The 15,400-nt window shown below is 36.9% G+C and overlaps 1 protein-coding gene across 2 annotated transcripts in view; it reads left to right on the forward strand.

Moving 5' to 3' along the window:
• Positions 1 to 15,400, forward strand: part of CRYBG3 (crystallin beta-gamma domain containing 3) — a 108,366-nt gene that overhangs the window by 84,427 nt on the left and 8,539 nt on the right. For both annotated transcript variants that reach the window (XM_081301036.1, XM_081301035.1), the window contains exon 18: positions 13,076 to 13,215. In XM_081301036.1, the coding sequence (XP_081157162.1) occupies positions 13,076 to 13,215 (140 nt within the window). The remainder of the gene's footprint in view (positions 1 to 13,075; positions 13,216 to 15,400) is intronic.

Here is a 15,400-nt window from a genome sequence, read left to right on the forward strand (position 1 = left end):
TAACTCTAAAAGCAAAAGATATAGCTCTAAATATAAAGTACCTTCTTGAAAGGATTTTGTAGGATTCTTAATTAAGTGAACTAAATTAAATTTCTAGGAAAGGCAATTTAGAAACAGGGTCAAAATTAATGAGCACTACTGTTTTCCTTTGAAGAGTTAAAATTATTTTATATTCAGGAAGTGTAAAATGAGTAATTAAATCTGGAGTGAAAACTACAGAGAGGAATGCTTACATGTAAGTTGTGTACAATTGCATACCCCTGGATTTGGTCCTCTGGAATCTAGGCAGTGCAGGTAAAGGTGCCTGTTGGGAAGGACATTCAATTATGAAAGGGCAGCATATTTCCTAATGCTTTTTCCTGGTATATTTTAAGTCTTTGAAAGGTTTTTGTTGAAGATAAGTTAGGGCAATGGGTTTGGGGTTGAAGGAGTATAAAGTAAGGTTGGGCGTCACAGCAAAGACCTGAAGATTGACCTCAAAGTGGCTTCACCAGTTTATATTACCCTGGCAAAATAACTATCCTTTACCTGGAAGGCCCTGAAGAGTTGACCAGAGCCAGGGAGACTGATGTGTAAAACAGAAGGCTAATTTAATAATTTGTATTAAGTGGATTCTAATGACTGGAAAGCTTGAGAAGTCTGATCTATGGATTTCTCTGCCTCTATAGAAAAACATGGGAAACTGAAATAGTCACCAGAAGCTTAGTGAGCATAAGATTTGGGTGAATTCTAATTCCATATCTTGAAATAAGCTTACATTCCCTACCAAAGAGATGTATGCTTCCCAGGTCTTAGTTGCTTACATTCTCCAGCTTCTGTATCTCCTTTCCCTTGGTATTAAAGGACATTCTTTGCCTCTTCTGCTTCTCTGGTCTCTTCTATATCCTCTGCCCTCTGTATTTTTACTTAGGGATTCATACACCTTTTTCTATACATTGTTAACATCAATGTCTATGCCATGACCCAGTGTGATTTTGAATTCATTTTCAGAAATGTTTCTGTCTGGTTGAGTATGTATAAGTTTATTCATTGATTTTGCTTTAGATAGTTAAAACTGAAGATTCTGAGGATGTGGCCTGCTGTCAGCATTACCAGACATGCTATGACTTACCATTTAGTGTCATAATATATAATATTAAGGAATCTTAAGACTTCATTTTCATACAAGATCAGTATGTTTTACAAATGACAATTTGTACCAGCTTAACTTCTATAGCTGCAGATAGATGTTACTGTTCTAGAGGTCCCTGGATGCATAATTTGCAGTGTTGTGAAAATTTCACAGTGAAAAGAGCTGGAGGCCTTGTTTATATAGCTCTGTTTCTTACTAATGTGACCTTGGGAAAATCTCTCAATTTATCTGGGCCTCTGTGATTCTGTTAAAAAAAAAAGCTATAACAGGCATTTAAAAACCTCTACAGCTTCTATTTCTGCTGCAAGTAAGTATTGTAGTCATATTTCTGATTGGACATGAGAAAGAATCTATCTAGCCCTAGGTTTCTCATGTTCCAAAGAAATAATATTGTATATTAGCTTTCACATTACTCTCCAGTATATCAGTGGTATGTAGCAGCATTTTTATTTTTCATTCTTTGTCTCAGCAACTTGCTGGAGAGTTGGCTTGGCTTCCATTCAAGGATATCAGTTGTCTTTAGGTACATTTGTTATATATTTTGGGGACCAGGTGATGGGAGCATCACTGATTAGGGACATATCTATTTTTATGGCAGTTAGAGGAAGAGAGACTCTCAAATTCAGAAACATCTGCTCAGTTACAGTATTATTTGCCTATTTACATTATGTTCTCAAAAGCAAGTCATAAGATCATGCCCCAATATTAATGGGACAGGGGAACAGATTCTTCCTCCCTACTCCTTGGGCAGTGGGGGAAGTTGACAGAGTAAATATATTCAAAGAATAATGTGATCTACCTTAGATGTATTGAACTCATAACATGTTCTCTATTACCAGATTTTGGAGATTATCAGAGATAATGAAATTTTAATAATTTTTGCATATTCTTCCTTCTGCCTTTGTAAAAGCACTAACTTCCTTTAAAAAGAAAAAGAAAAAGATTGTTGAGATTAATTTTTAGTGAAAGCATGAGGATAGTTTGGTGGCTGTCAGATGAAGTATATGGTAGACCAGTAGAGGAACTTACCCCAGAATATGGTCCATAATCCCTTCTTAGAATTCATTTGGAATTATAAAATTATTGGTTAATTTTATTTTGAGAAATTCAATGGAGCTATGTTTGAGAAAAGTAAAATCAAATTAAGTGGCCTAATAATGAAATCAACAAGGTTTTCATCAGGATCTTTATAAGACATGATTATATTTCTAGAAAATTATGCATTGGATTATACAACTAAGTATGAATTTCAAACCATTGGGGAGTGGGTTTCTATTGGTTTATTCCTCTTTAAGGTTTTCAACCAGCCTTGTTTTGGTAACTAACTGTGCTTAACACCGGTTACAAGAAGATCTTTTCAGATGAAAGGGAGTGAATACTGAAGCTTAAGTGTTTTGTTGGGTCTGAAACCAAAGACTTCTATAGTTAGCATTAATCATACTGTATGTAAAAGAGCAACAAGATGACAAAAGGCCAAAGGTGAAAATTGGGGTATGAGTACAAATTGCAGGAAAGAAAAAGAGAACTGATTAGTAACTGAGGAAAAGGAAGTTTAAGGGTTTTCTACTTGACCAAAGATATTATTAATGCTGCACAATGAGAATAATACTGAATATGCATTTCAAATCTGTTTATTCAAGTATTACCCACTACCGGGGACCAAATCTGTGCTAACTACTTAATACAAAATTAAAGGAGAATTACATAGCACAGTGAGCCCACTATCATCAAATTCAAATGTCTTCTTCCTCCTGGACTCTCAAAGTATAGAAATTTCCAAAGATCTGTTCTTGGCCTTTTCTTTCTTGTACCTGGAAATTCCCATTATCATAACTTTGGCTCTCACCTCTGTTCCTCTGTCAATGCACATGATTCCCAGATCTATAGAGTAAGCAGGAAGTCTACTATTTCCCGAGTCCCATTCCTAGATTCCAAGTGGGTCTTTCTCAATAAGTTCTAGCAGTATCCCATTTTCCCTTTTAGATTTATTCATCTTTTATTCCCTATTTCTGTTGAATACATTTGCTATTACTCCATCATCTGCTCATAAAACTAGTATTCACCTTTGATTTTTTTTTCCTGATTTCTAACACACAATTAGTAGCTAAGCATTGGATAGAGATGGAGGGGTGTGTGTGTGGGTGTGGGTGTGTATATCTATGTAATGTTCTTTTCCATTATCTTAAGTATAGAGCTTTATTCTGTCTTTTCCAAACTATTGTTATGGTCACTTCACTAATTTTATTCCTTTGGGCCCTTTCTTCTTCAGTTCTTCCTGTTTGCAGCTTTGAACATATAACCTTCTAATAAAATCTAGACTCTAAGGTCAAGTCCAACCTACTTTTCCCAATATTATTTCTCATTCTCCTTCATGTGTCCTGTTTACAAAGCTACCACTTCCCCTTCCCAATGCCTTGCTTCAACTATCTCTTATTTTGTATCGCTTATATGGAAACATAACACACCTTTTTTTCTTTCTCTTCTTTTAATCATTTAAGACCTAATTCAAAGGACCCCAGTTCTAAGAACCTTTCAGTGATCCACATTTCTTTCTCTCCCTTTTATTTTTTGGGGTGGGGGGGTGGTAATTGGGGATTGAACTCAGGGGCACTCAACCACTGAGCCACATCCCTAGCCCTATTTTGTATTTTATTTAGAGATAGGGTCTCACTGAGTTGCTTAGCAACTTGCTTTTGCTGAGGCTGGCTTTGAACTTGTGATCCTCCTGTCTCAGCCTCCTGAGACAGTTTCTTGAAGTGATATTTATCTGCCCTGAATATTCTTTCACTGAATCTTAAGATGCTTTTCACTTTCTACTTTTATCACAACTATGGAACCTGTAAAGTCATTTAGGGCAAGATCTGTATTTATTTGTAGCTTAAATTCTTTCACATTTTGGTCACCTCTGCTTAGCACATGGCCCATAAAGATGTCAAGAATCCATTAATAAATACACTAAGTAAGCTAATTTATTCTTGCCTAAAATTATGTAAGCAGTACTTGTATACAATTTGTTGGTCTACTTCAGTTCTTTCCATAAGAGGGGTTGTACTTTGAACTTGCAGTGGACTTGTATCTTATCTACGTACAATGTTCTACTGGTAGATTTGGAAGTCAGAGGAGGGTGCAAAAGTGGTTTGTTTATTTGTTTGTTTGTTTTTTCAAAAACCATAATTCATAGCTGCCAGCTACTAATGAAATGCTTTAAAGTCAAACTGGATATTAAAAGAATAATGGGTACATAATAAATGAGAGCAGGAAACCTAAGCAACTCTTGATCGATCCAAGAAGGAAGTGAATGCTTCAAACTACAGTGTAAGGCATAATAAATATTGGCCCAATAGTGTGTTGGGTAACCTGTTTTTATTGTGTTGCCATGGGAGCAATAGTCTGCACATTGCTTCTCTGATGTCTCTATGGTGGTTTGGCATAGAAGTTTGGCCTTCTTTGAAGTAATAATCCTGTCTTGGCAGCTATAAGCAGACAGAGTCAAAGAAACATAACAAGAGACTGTAGAAAACCTGAATATGAAATTATGACTGGTGACATAAATGATCTTAAGAGGTGTAATAAGAGTTAACAAGAGTGATTCATTCTCTGCAAGAGTACTGAATAAGAGACACAGCCCCAAATATAGGAAGACTTTAAAATCCAGCCCTAGAGCAAAAGGATGCTGTGAGTTTATAAAGAGTAGAAGAATTTAGTTGATATTAAACTGAACCCGTATATCATCAAAAGTATGATTTTATACATTGTGAACATGAACACCAGCATAAATCCACAGTAAACATCCCCCTGCTAGTGAGACATCTGAAGCGGTTCCTTTAAATTCAGGCAGAAGACAAAGGTCTTTGCTATCACCACCTGTAATCCACAGTACTCTGCAGTCCTGGCCAATTTATAAGATTGAAACAAACAAAAAACAAAAAGAAAAGTATAGTGGAAAAAACAAGACTGTTAAGAGCATCTACAAATAAGTTATTGGGATTAATGTGCATACTTAAAGTAGATAGATACAAGAAAAGTAGCAATTAAACTATAGGGTACATAGGAATAAACCTAATATAAGACAATAAGCCCTTTCTGAAGCAAATTATAAAAGCTGTATCAAAAGTACATAAAAGGTGGAGTAAGATTGTGTTTTAGATGAAAAGACAATAAATTTCAAAGGTATGGTTCCCCCCAAATCAATACACTTCCAAAGTGTTTACAATTTTTGTCTATTTTGGTTGTGGGGGTGGATAAAGCATGACAACACACACACACAATTAGTAGCTAATTATCCTAAAATTAATTTGTAAAAGAATGGGTCCACTTATAGTAGAGGGGATGGAGAGAGAGAAGGGGAGGGGAGGGGAGGGGAGGGGTGAGGGGACAGTGGAGAATGGGATAGACAGCAGAATACATCAGTCACTAGAAAGGCAATTTGTAAATCAATGGAAATGTAACTGATGTGACACAGCAATCTGTATACGGGGTAAAAATGGGAGTTCATAACCCACTTGAATCAATCTGTGAAATATGGTATATTAAGAACTATGTAATGTTTTGAACAACCAACAATAAAATAATAAAAAAATAAATAAAAAAAATAAAAAAAAAAGAATGGGTCCACAATCATGACAATAATTTTTAGGATAACAGGTAGGATTAATCATCTTAGCAAATGCATAGTCATTATGCAGTAGTAATAATTAAGGTTTTGGGTACTAGTGCAAGGAATGACCTGTGAAACAGTGGAATAGGGTAAGTAGCATAAAAACTGCCTTACATAATACCAAAACATGGAAGATGACACAGAGAGCCTTACAATGTAGCTATTATGAACTGTTAAATGGTGTTAGTATAGTTGGCTCTTTACATGGAAAACGATAGTTAGAACATTACTGAACTTGAAACACAACCTAAAAGTGGGAAGTAAACCTCACAACTTAAAGGAAAACAGAGGAAACTATGCTAATGATCTTGAAATAGGATCGATTTCTTTTAAACACCAAAAGCATTGGTTAGTAAGAAAAAGCATAGTAGTTTCTTGTTGCTGCTTGTCCCAATTTATTTTCTATTGCTATAACTGAACACCCCAGACATGGTAATTTATATATAAAAAAGTTTACTTGGCTTATGGTTCTTCTGAAAGTTGGAAAGCTCAAGATACAGCCACATCTGGTAAGTTATCTTTTCTGGTTGGGACTCTGCAGAGCCCCAAGACAGTGCACAGCATCGCATGGGAGAGGAACTGAGCTCCCTAGCTCAGGTCTCTCCTCCTCCTCTTATAAAGCCACAGTCCTGTTGGTTTTATTTCACTTTTAACCCTTATGGTTTTATTTCACTTTAATCACCTCCAAATACCATAGTTGGATTGAGGTTCAAGCCTTTGAGGGCCTGAGGTTGAGAATCAAATTTCAACATGAGTTTTAGTGGGGACATTCAAAGCATAGCACTGATGTAACAAAATTACTACAGATTTACTAGCTTAAAACAGCAGAAATATGATACCTTATAGTTATGGTTGTCAGAAGCCAGAAATGGATCTTCCTACAGGTAAATTGAAGGTTTTAACAGGGCCAAGTTCTCCCTAGGAATATTTAGGGGCTAATGCATTGGTTTACCTTTTCCAACTTCCAGAGGCCAGCTGCTTTTCCTGACTGTATGCCTTCTCCATCTTCAAAGTGCATCCCTCCAAACTCACTCTTATGGACCCTTCTGTCTCTCTGTTACAGGGATACCTGTAGTTATATGTATTTACCTGAATAATCCAGACTGATGTCCCTGTCTTAAGATCCTTAATTCTTTATCTTTCTTTGAAGTTCCATTTACTGTGTTAGATAACATACTGTATTTGCAGAATTAGGATTTTGAAGAGGGAGTAGGGCGGGGTTATTCAGCCTGCTACACAAACAGAGAATATCTTTGTAGTACAGATAACTCACAAAAGTTTACTGTACGGAATTTAAAATGAGCTCATTCAAACAATCTTTCAAAAAATCAGTGGATTTTCAATTTAAAAATCCATTTTTAGACTGACAGAAATTTGACAGAATTTAAATAGTTCATAGAAGAAGATGGCTTAGTTCATACAAAAGATTGTCAACCTCACTAGCAATCACGGAAATATAAATTAAATCAGTAACACGGTAACATTACCTTACTTTACATACAAACATTTAAAAATAACAAAATTTGATTTAGTTGCAGAGAAGTGGGATTATTCCTGTACAGCTAGTGAAAGAAGCATCGGTTATGATAGGGGGGAAATGAGGGCAGCATTTGCATCATTGCTGGGTGAAACAAGCCACAGCACATTCATGCAAGAGAAAGCAGTAAAGCATATGATTAGTAGGGAACGGAAAGCCAGTTACGTGAACAGGTAAATTTCAAACACAATTGGAAAAAAAAAAAGGTTGCTAAAGGTTGTTAGAGTAACATATGTTTCCGGAAATTTTAAAAACAAAGGATGCATAACTAGAAGTATAAAAATATGAGCTGGAAGAAGCCACAGCAACTTCAACATAGTGGGTACCTCTAGGGAAAGGCAAAGGAGGAGGGAAGGGCAAAGAGGGGACTTATTTTTTACTATATTTGGTATGTTTTATTTATTTAAAATTTTGATACAACCAGGCACAGTGGCCCACACCTATAACCCCAGCAGCTAGGGAGGCTGAGGTGGGAGAATCTCAAGTTCAAAGCCAGCCTCAACAAGCGCTAAGTCTCTAAATAAAATACAAGAAAGGGCAGGGAATGTGGCTCAGTGGTTAAGTACCTCTGGGTTCAATCCCTGGTACCAAAAACTTTTTTGGATACAAAATTCCATATATGTTTGACTGGTTTACAGTAATTTATTATATGTTTTATGAAGAACTAGAAGAGAGGAGTTCAATGGTTCCCAACACAAGTAATAAATGTTTAAGGAGACGGAAATACTAATAACCCTGATTTGCTCATTGCACATCATATACATATATTGAATTATCACAGTGTACCCCACTAATAGGTACATATTATGCATCAGTTAAAAATAAATGTGATACAAATGAAGTAAAATTAAAATGTAATACTTCAGGATCTAGAGCACATGGTCATATACTGTGTTACTTATTCTTTTTAAAATGTATTACAATATTTCTTAAAAAGAATAAAATTCAGTTAAGAAAGATAGTTCTATTTTGAAACTGATTTTCTAAACCAAATGAAAGGTTTTGTAAGAAAAATTATAGTTCCTTGTAAAGAGTTTGCTTTGGTGTCTGACAGACTTTGGGTCAAGTCCTGACTCCACCATTAATAATTATTACCTGAGTGACCCTGGGCAAGTTTCTAAAATGTGGGGATTAAATGAGCCAGTGCCTATGAAAACTTTAGCACATAAGTGCTTAATAATATTGTAACAGCTCACAGACAATGATTAATTTATATTTTTGTGCAACGCTTAAGATTTTTGATAGCCTGTAGGCATTTGTAGGATTTTGTTTTAATATAATAGACCTTGACTACTTAAGATTGGAGTCTTAGAGATTTTTGAGCCTTCTATTAAATTATTATCATTTTAAATAACTTTTGGGCAGCACAGTTTGGTAATTCTTTGGAATTTAACAGTATTCAAAGTCTTTTTTTAACATTTTTTTATTAGTTGTTGATGATTTTTTAATTTTATTTATTTATTGGTATGTGGTGCTGAGAGTCGAACCCAGTGCCTCACACATGCTAGGCAAGTGTTCTACCACTGAGCCACAATTCCAGCCTAGTTTAAAGTCTTAGGAGTAACTTAGATTTAAAATTTTTATCCAGTTATATTGAAGATGTGTTGATATAAATGTAGTTTATTCTAGCAGAGGACTTGTACCAGGGTCTCAGAGCTTCAAATTGAGATGGCAGATACATTTGTTTAGCCAATGAGCAAGGTAAATAAAATGGATCCTGGATACTTACCAGCTGAGCACAATGAGGTCAAGTGCTCATCACACCTGCCAATTGGAAATAATCTGCATTATAACCTTATTGGTACCTAGAACACTTCAGGACAGTAGCATGGAGTTAAGAACAGCCTCTAAGGCCACAGCGTCTAGACTGAAACACCAGCTCTTCCACTAACTGTGTGACCCATGTCTTGATGCTTCATCTGCAAAGCTGGATAGCAGTAGTGGCTACATTAAAAGTAAATTGTAGAAAGTAAATGAGTGAAGACAGTTCTACCATCCCTAGTCTGAATGTATTTTGAGATTTGGAACTTTTTAAATATTACATGGTAATGTAGTATATAAGAAAACACCCTCAGCCGAGTTCTGGCACGAACTCCATAACTAAATGCATAGCTACACAGATTGGACTAAATATTTAAACAGCCATCTATTTTTTCAGGTCAGATTTTGTTGTCAAGTGAATTAGGAAAAAAAAAAAAAAGTTTTAGAGACTTTTGGAGGAAGGGAAGAAAGGCAAGGCATCTGGACAGGCAGGGGCCACAGACATCACCACAGGTAAATGTGTGTATAGCGGTCAGCTGAAATGATTTTTTTAAAGCCTGAGGGTGAGGATGTTGGAAAAAATCCAACATTAAGTCAGAGGCTTATCCTGTGGATTCTGATTGTCTCCTCATTTTCAGTCACTTCTAATTTATTCTCTGAACTTATGGGATGCTTCCAGTTTTTATTTCACAGGTAGCAGTCGAGGTGCCTGATCTTGCCTGTGATCACTCAGTATCTCAGTGACTAGTAATGCATTTCTGCTCCTGCCCAGTCAGTAATGGTTACTGTGAGAAAGAGAAGTGCTCCTGGGCAGCTTTTTTACCCCAGGCTTACTGTCTCACTTCAAGGTGATTGTTACATTATTTCCCAGTGTCACCCAATCTGTAGGACACTATCCAGAACCATGGCACTAGCCATACATGAATTTTTAAGTTTCAATTAAATGACTTGAATTCAGTCCCTTGGTCACTTGTGCTCATGCTCACGAGTGACCAGTGACAGCCATAGTGGAGAGTGCAGATACCATTTCTCAGGGTGCAGAAAGTTGTAGTGGACAGTGCTTAAGACCTCTGGTCAGAGGGCAGCCTTGGCCACATAAAGAGAAATTTACTAAGATGTTCTCCTATTTTTAAATGGAAGTTTCTCAGCATCCTTTTCCTTTTCCTGTCTTGGCTTTTATTTCATCCCTTCCAGTATGGTCCTTTCCCTTACTGACCTATTCCAACAAGTAGTTCTGAAGAAGCAGTAAATTGGACTTCTCATTCCTTCTCTGGAACCGTCTGTCTTTCTGTTCATTGTGACTTTCCACTGTACCCATGAGCAAGTTCAGAGGTCACTGCCCTATTTCTCTTCTCTTCTCTTCATCAAATTTCTTTTAAAAATTGTCTGTATACCCTGTCTGCAATTTCTCACCATTTACTCCTCAGTCCTGACAGCCCAGGTTTCCCCCTCAGTACAGATATGCCACCAAGGTGGCTCTCATAAAGCTCTCCATTGGCCTCTACTTGCCAAACCCCCAAGCTTTATTGCAGTCACCCCCTCCTCAGCATTGCTGGAGGTTGTGTGTTGTGGGACCACTCTTCCCTATTACTTTATTTCTCCTTTACTAATGTAATGTAGAGGGCTTTCTTTGGGCTCTCCTTTTCCTACACCCAAGGCTTCAGTGGTTATCCAGCTTCTGAGAGTTTCTGAACTTCACTCTATGCCTGGTCTTTTCCCTCTGAACTCCGTACCAAAGGTCCAGTGTACGGTTGAATGTCTCTGAAAGGCTTAGCCTGCCTCTTATCTTACAATGAAGACACCCAGCTCTAAACATAAGTTATTAGTTGCTAGATAAGTTTTTGCTCCTGGTTTCCTCATAAAGGTCAAAATACCACCATGCTCCCAGCCACAGCATTCTACCTCTTTTTATTCACTTACTCCTTGCATTTCTTTGCAAGTCTACTCTATTGTTCAGGGGTTTTCCTGGCCATCCCCTGTTCCTAATTTTCCTTCTGTTCTCCAATACCCTTCTTCCTAACCTTCCTTCTGTCCCCCAATACAGGTCTGAATTTCAGGTCCAGTCTCTTTTTCTTTGGTCTCTAATCTTCTAGCAGTCTACTGGTGCTATAACAGAATTTCTGTCTTTATTCTTCATTTATGTTGGTGCCAGATAAGTTTCCTAAGGTCCATTTTAAGAAAAACCCATAAACACACACACAATGCAACATATGCATAATAACTGACAATTTAAACCTCCAAGTAAATAATATATTCCCATGATTCAGAAATCAAAAAGTATACCAAAAGGCATTAGTGAAAAACTGTTCCCACTCATTCCACTGGTGCCCTTTGTCTTCCCTGTTGCTGTCCTCCCAAAGGGTGGTCATGGATACTGGTTTTGTATTTATTTTTTACAAATATTTTAATGTATATACAAGTATATATGTGTGTGGGGCTGTGTGTGTGTGTGTGCGCGCGCGCATATATATGTTTTTCTTTACTACAAAATTTTAGCACATAAAATATGCTATTCTACAGTATTCCTCACTTGTCTCTGAAGAATTTATCTTGGTTATCATTCCGTAATGAGATCCTGATTCCTTTTTACAGCTACACAGGATTCCTCTATGAATGTACCATAATTTATTCAACCAGTTTCCTCTTGGTGGGCGTTTAAATGATTCCCCATCCTTTGATATCCCAAACAATGCTGCAAAGAGTAACGCTTTGATATTTCTTTTTGCTCCAGTTGCAGGTGTATCTTCAGTTCACTTTTGAGTGCAAGATGCTTTTTGAGGGTTTATTTAATGTTATTTGACCCAACCATAGTCCCTCTGCTAGTGTACTGCTTCTCCTTTACTAAGTTAAAGATACTTCAGGGCAATCATAGTCCTTATATCAAAAGCCTTCAAGGACTTTCCCTGGCAATAATCTGCACCTGCTCTGTTGCTGTAGGGGGGAAGCAGGCAACTCAGTACACAATAAGACAGTGTAAGTACTTCACTCTATTTCTCGTCAGACTCTGTATTTTAACTAAATGGTTCTGCTTGCAGCTCATTTGATGTATCCATGCAACTGTCTCCCATGCTTTGCACAGTGTGCCTTCCCTCTGTTCTCTCTCAGCCTTCCAGATCTGTTGTATCCTTTGAAACGGAGCTCACATACCACCACATTCTTAAAGATTCCTTGATTTCTTCTCCCTTCTGCTAAAAATAATATAGATTTCTTATGACTACTCTTACAGGATGTGTGTGTGTGTGTGTGTGTGTGTGTGTGTGTGTGGTGACTCTAGATTGCATTAATGATATCTGTAATTCTCCTAATTTAGCTGTTAGGTAGTAATGCCCCAAATACTAGGATGTTGACTTGTTTTTATTTCTCATCCCCTAAGTTTCTTAGCATGATGACTTGCATATACTAATGAAGGAAAAGGAACAATATTGATTCTGTTATTGTCTGACATGATGAATTGAGGGAATACTTAATTTTAATGGAGAAATCTCCTTTCTTCCTGTGCCTTCTAGCTATTTTTTAAATTAAATTGCCTTTTATTGCCCTCCTAAGAATGTAAGAGGATAGGGCCATAAAGTCCTCCATTCTCAGTGACTGCTTCTGTAGTATTTTGGGAAATGAAGGTACTGTTCCGTTTGATATTTATTCTATTGCCAACTAAAAGCACTGGCATCAACAGTGTTATGTGGTACCTGTTACACTACCACAAGACCTTAATATGCAATTTGGAACCAAGTGTAACTTTTTATTGTGTCCCTTTTTTGAGTTATGAAGATTACTTTTCTGATAATTTCAACTTTAAAATAGTGAGTAAAAATTACTAATAGAAGCAAATCTCTCCAGTGTGGCCTTCCCTGTAATATCTTCAGTGGGTAGAGCAGTAAATTTCATCCATTTGAGACTGTCGGATGCAAGGTGCCTTGCCTTCAAAGTAGGGTGTTACTGAGGTGTGGCTATTCCATATGGTAATGCTTTCTCTTTTTGGGGCTGTTAGATTTTTGAAGAACCCTCAATCAGCCTTTTTGCTCTGGAACATTGTGAGGGAAGAGAGTTGCACCTTGAAGAAGCTGTGAACTCTGTTTTGAACAAGGACCTGCACTTCTATACCCAGTCTGTATGGGTAAAAAGTGGACTGTAAGTATGAGAGAAGAGCTTGGTTTGATTTGATCACTGTTTTAGGACAGTGTTGCATGGTTGGTTTTTCCCTGTTTTTGTTGTGGTCTGATGATATTCTTACTCCTTTTATTTCTTAATATAGTAATAGTAGTTTCTGTTTAAATAAGAGAAGACTGTGTTGTTCCATCAGTAGCAGCATACAGTAGTCTGGGGGAAGAGCCCCTTGGGAGACAAAGGGCACCACTTTGTCAGAGCATGTGTCATGGAGCAGGTCAATCAGATTTCCCTGATTGAACTTGCTTTCTTCTCATGAGAAATTTCATTTAACTAACAACTTTCACTGTGAATACTATTGCCTGCATCTGTGACTGTTTGTAAGACTAAGATTGTTTTATTGCATTTTGACTTGACGGCATGTTTATTCTAGAGTACTTCCCTCCAGGTTACTATTTTGCATATTGTTTTAGTTACCTTTTTCACTGCTGCGACCAAAATATCCAAAAAGAACAATTTAGAGGAGGAAAATTTACCTGGGGCTCAGTTTCAGAGGTCTCAGCCTGCCTATACAGTTGACTCCATTCTCTGAACCAAAGGTGAGGTAGCACTTCATGGGAGAAGGGCCCAGCAGAGGAAAACTGTTCAGCTCATGGGGGGTTCTGGAAGCAGAGAGACAAAGGAGGAGCCAAAGGAAGAACAACTCTTCCAGGGCATGCCCCCAATGACCCACTTTGTGCAGCCATGCCCCAGCCGCTACAGCTACCACCCAGGCAGTCTGTTCAAACTAGGATGTACTGATTACATTACAGCTCTCATAATCTGGTCATTTACCTCTGAATATTCCTGCATTAACAGGAGCTTTGGGAGGACACCTCTTATAAGATGGATAATAACACATGTGGAATGACCTAGCCTACCTGCCAGTGTTTTAATTCACTTAGGTTATTAGGGTGGATCCAAGATGATAAGGCCTGCACTTTTATAATTTGGGACGCTGCCTTTAGAAAATGAAACTAAAAATTATTCATACAAAAATTAGGTATGAACTTGTATATTTAAAATCAAAAATTGTGAGAGGTCTGCACGTGAACAGCTCTGAAGGTGAAGCTCTCTTTGCTTCCAGGATAATCTGATTCTCAGGCCATTGCTGAAGAGTGTGGCATTTAAGCCTGCCTCCTATCAGCACTGCTAATATTTTCATACTAGACATCAACTAAAAACATACAACTTTTGATGGCTAATATAAAAATGGCCATTTTTAATTTCTTATGGCTTTTAAATTGTGTGATAATCAACTGTTTAAATATCTGGGGTTAGTCAACAAGACAGACCAGAGTATAAACTGAAAATTAAGTCAACTATTGCAGTAAATGGTTTTTATATTAGTCACATGTAGAACAGTTTTAATTTCTTCTCTGGGTCATTTCCCAAGGTTTAATGTCTATTAAAATAAATTGATTTATTGTATCTAAGCTTAAGATTCCACAATATCATTTACCAATTAACAAAGTGTATTTGAACTGAATTTTGCATTACTACAATTTAGGACTTTCATAATATTTTTCTACTCCTGAATGAAATAGATATTTAATTCACCACTGAAATTTTCTCACCTTATATTTTTACTCTTTTCTGGGAAACTGGTGTTTTACCTTATTATTATTTGTTCTGTTTGAATTATTATCTACCTACTATTCCAAATTCTCTAGAAGAGAAATTAGTATATATAAATTAAATAGTGAGGGCTGGCTAAAGGTTTACCTAGGCTACAAATGGCTTACAGGATACCATTTAATGCACAGCCACCTACCCTCAGTGACTTCTACTTTTTTAAACCCCATGTTATGTCATATCTTTGATCTAGGATGGTAATGAAGGTCATATTTTAATGCATCATCCCACACAGCCTTTCCACCTGTGGAATTCATTAATATCAAGATATAATTAGTTACAGTTCCTTAAAATCTTGCTTAAATTCTATAACTGAAACTGTTCTGCCCATTTAAAGAATCTGTGAGGGGCTGGGATTGTGGCTCAGTGGTAGAGCGCTCACCTAGCACGTGGGAGGCCCTGGATTTGATCCTCAGCACCATATAACAATAAATAAATAAATAAATAAATAAATAAATAAATAATGTCCAGTTACAACCAAAAAATAAATATTAAAAAAAAAAAAAAAAAAGAATCTGTGAGGCGGAGAGGCTAA

This window comes from Spermophilus citellus (genome assembly GCF_964194105.1).
Source record: "Spermophilus citellus genome assembly, chromosome: 7".
Lineage (NCBI taxonomy): Eukaryota > Metazoa > Chordata > Mammalia > Rodentia > Sciuridae > Spermophilus > Spermophilus citellus.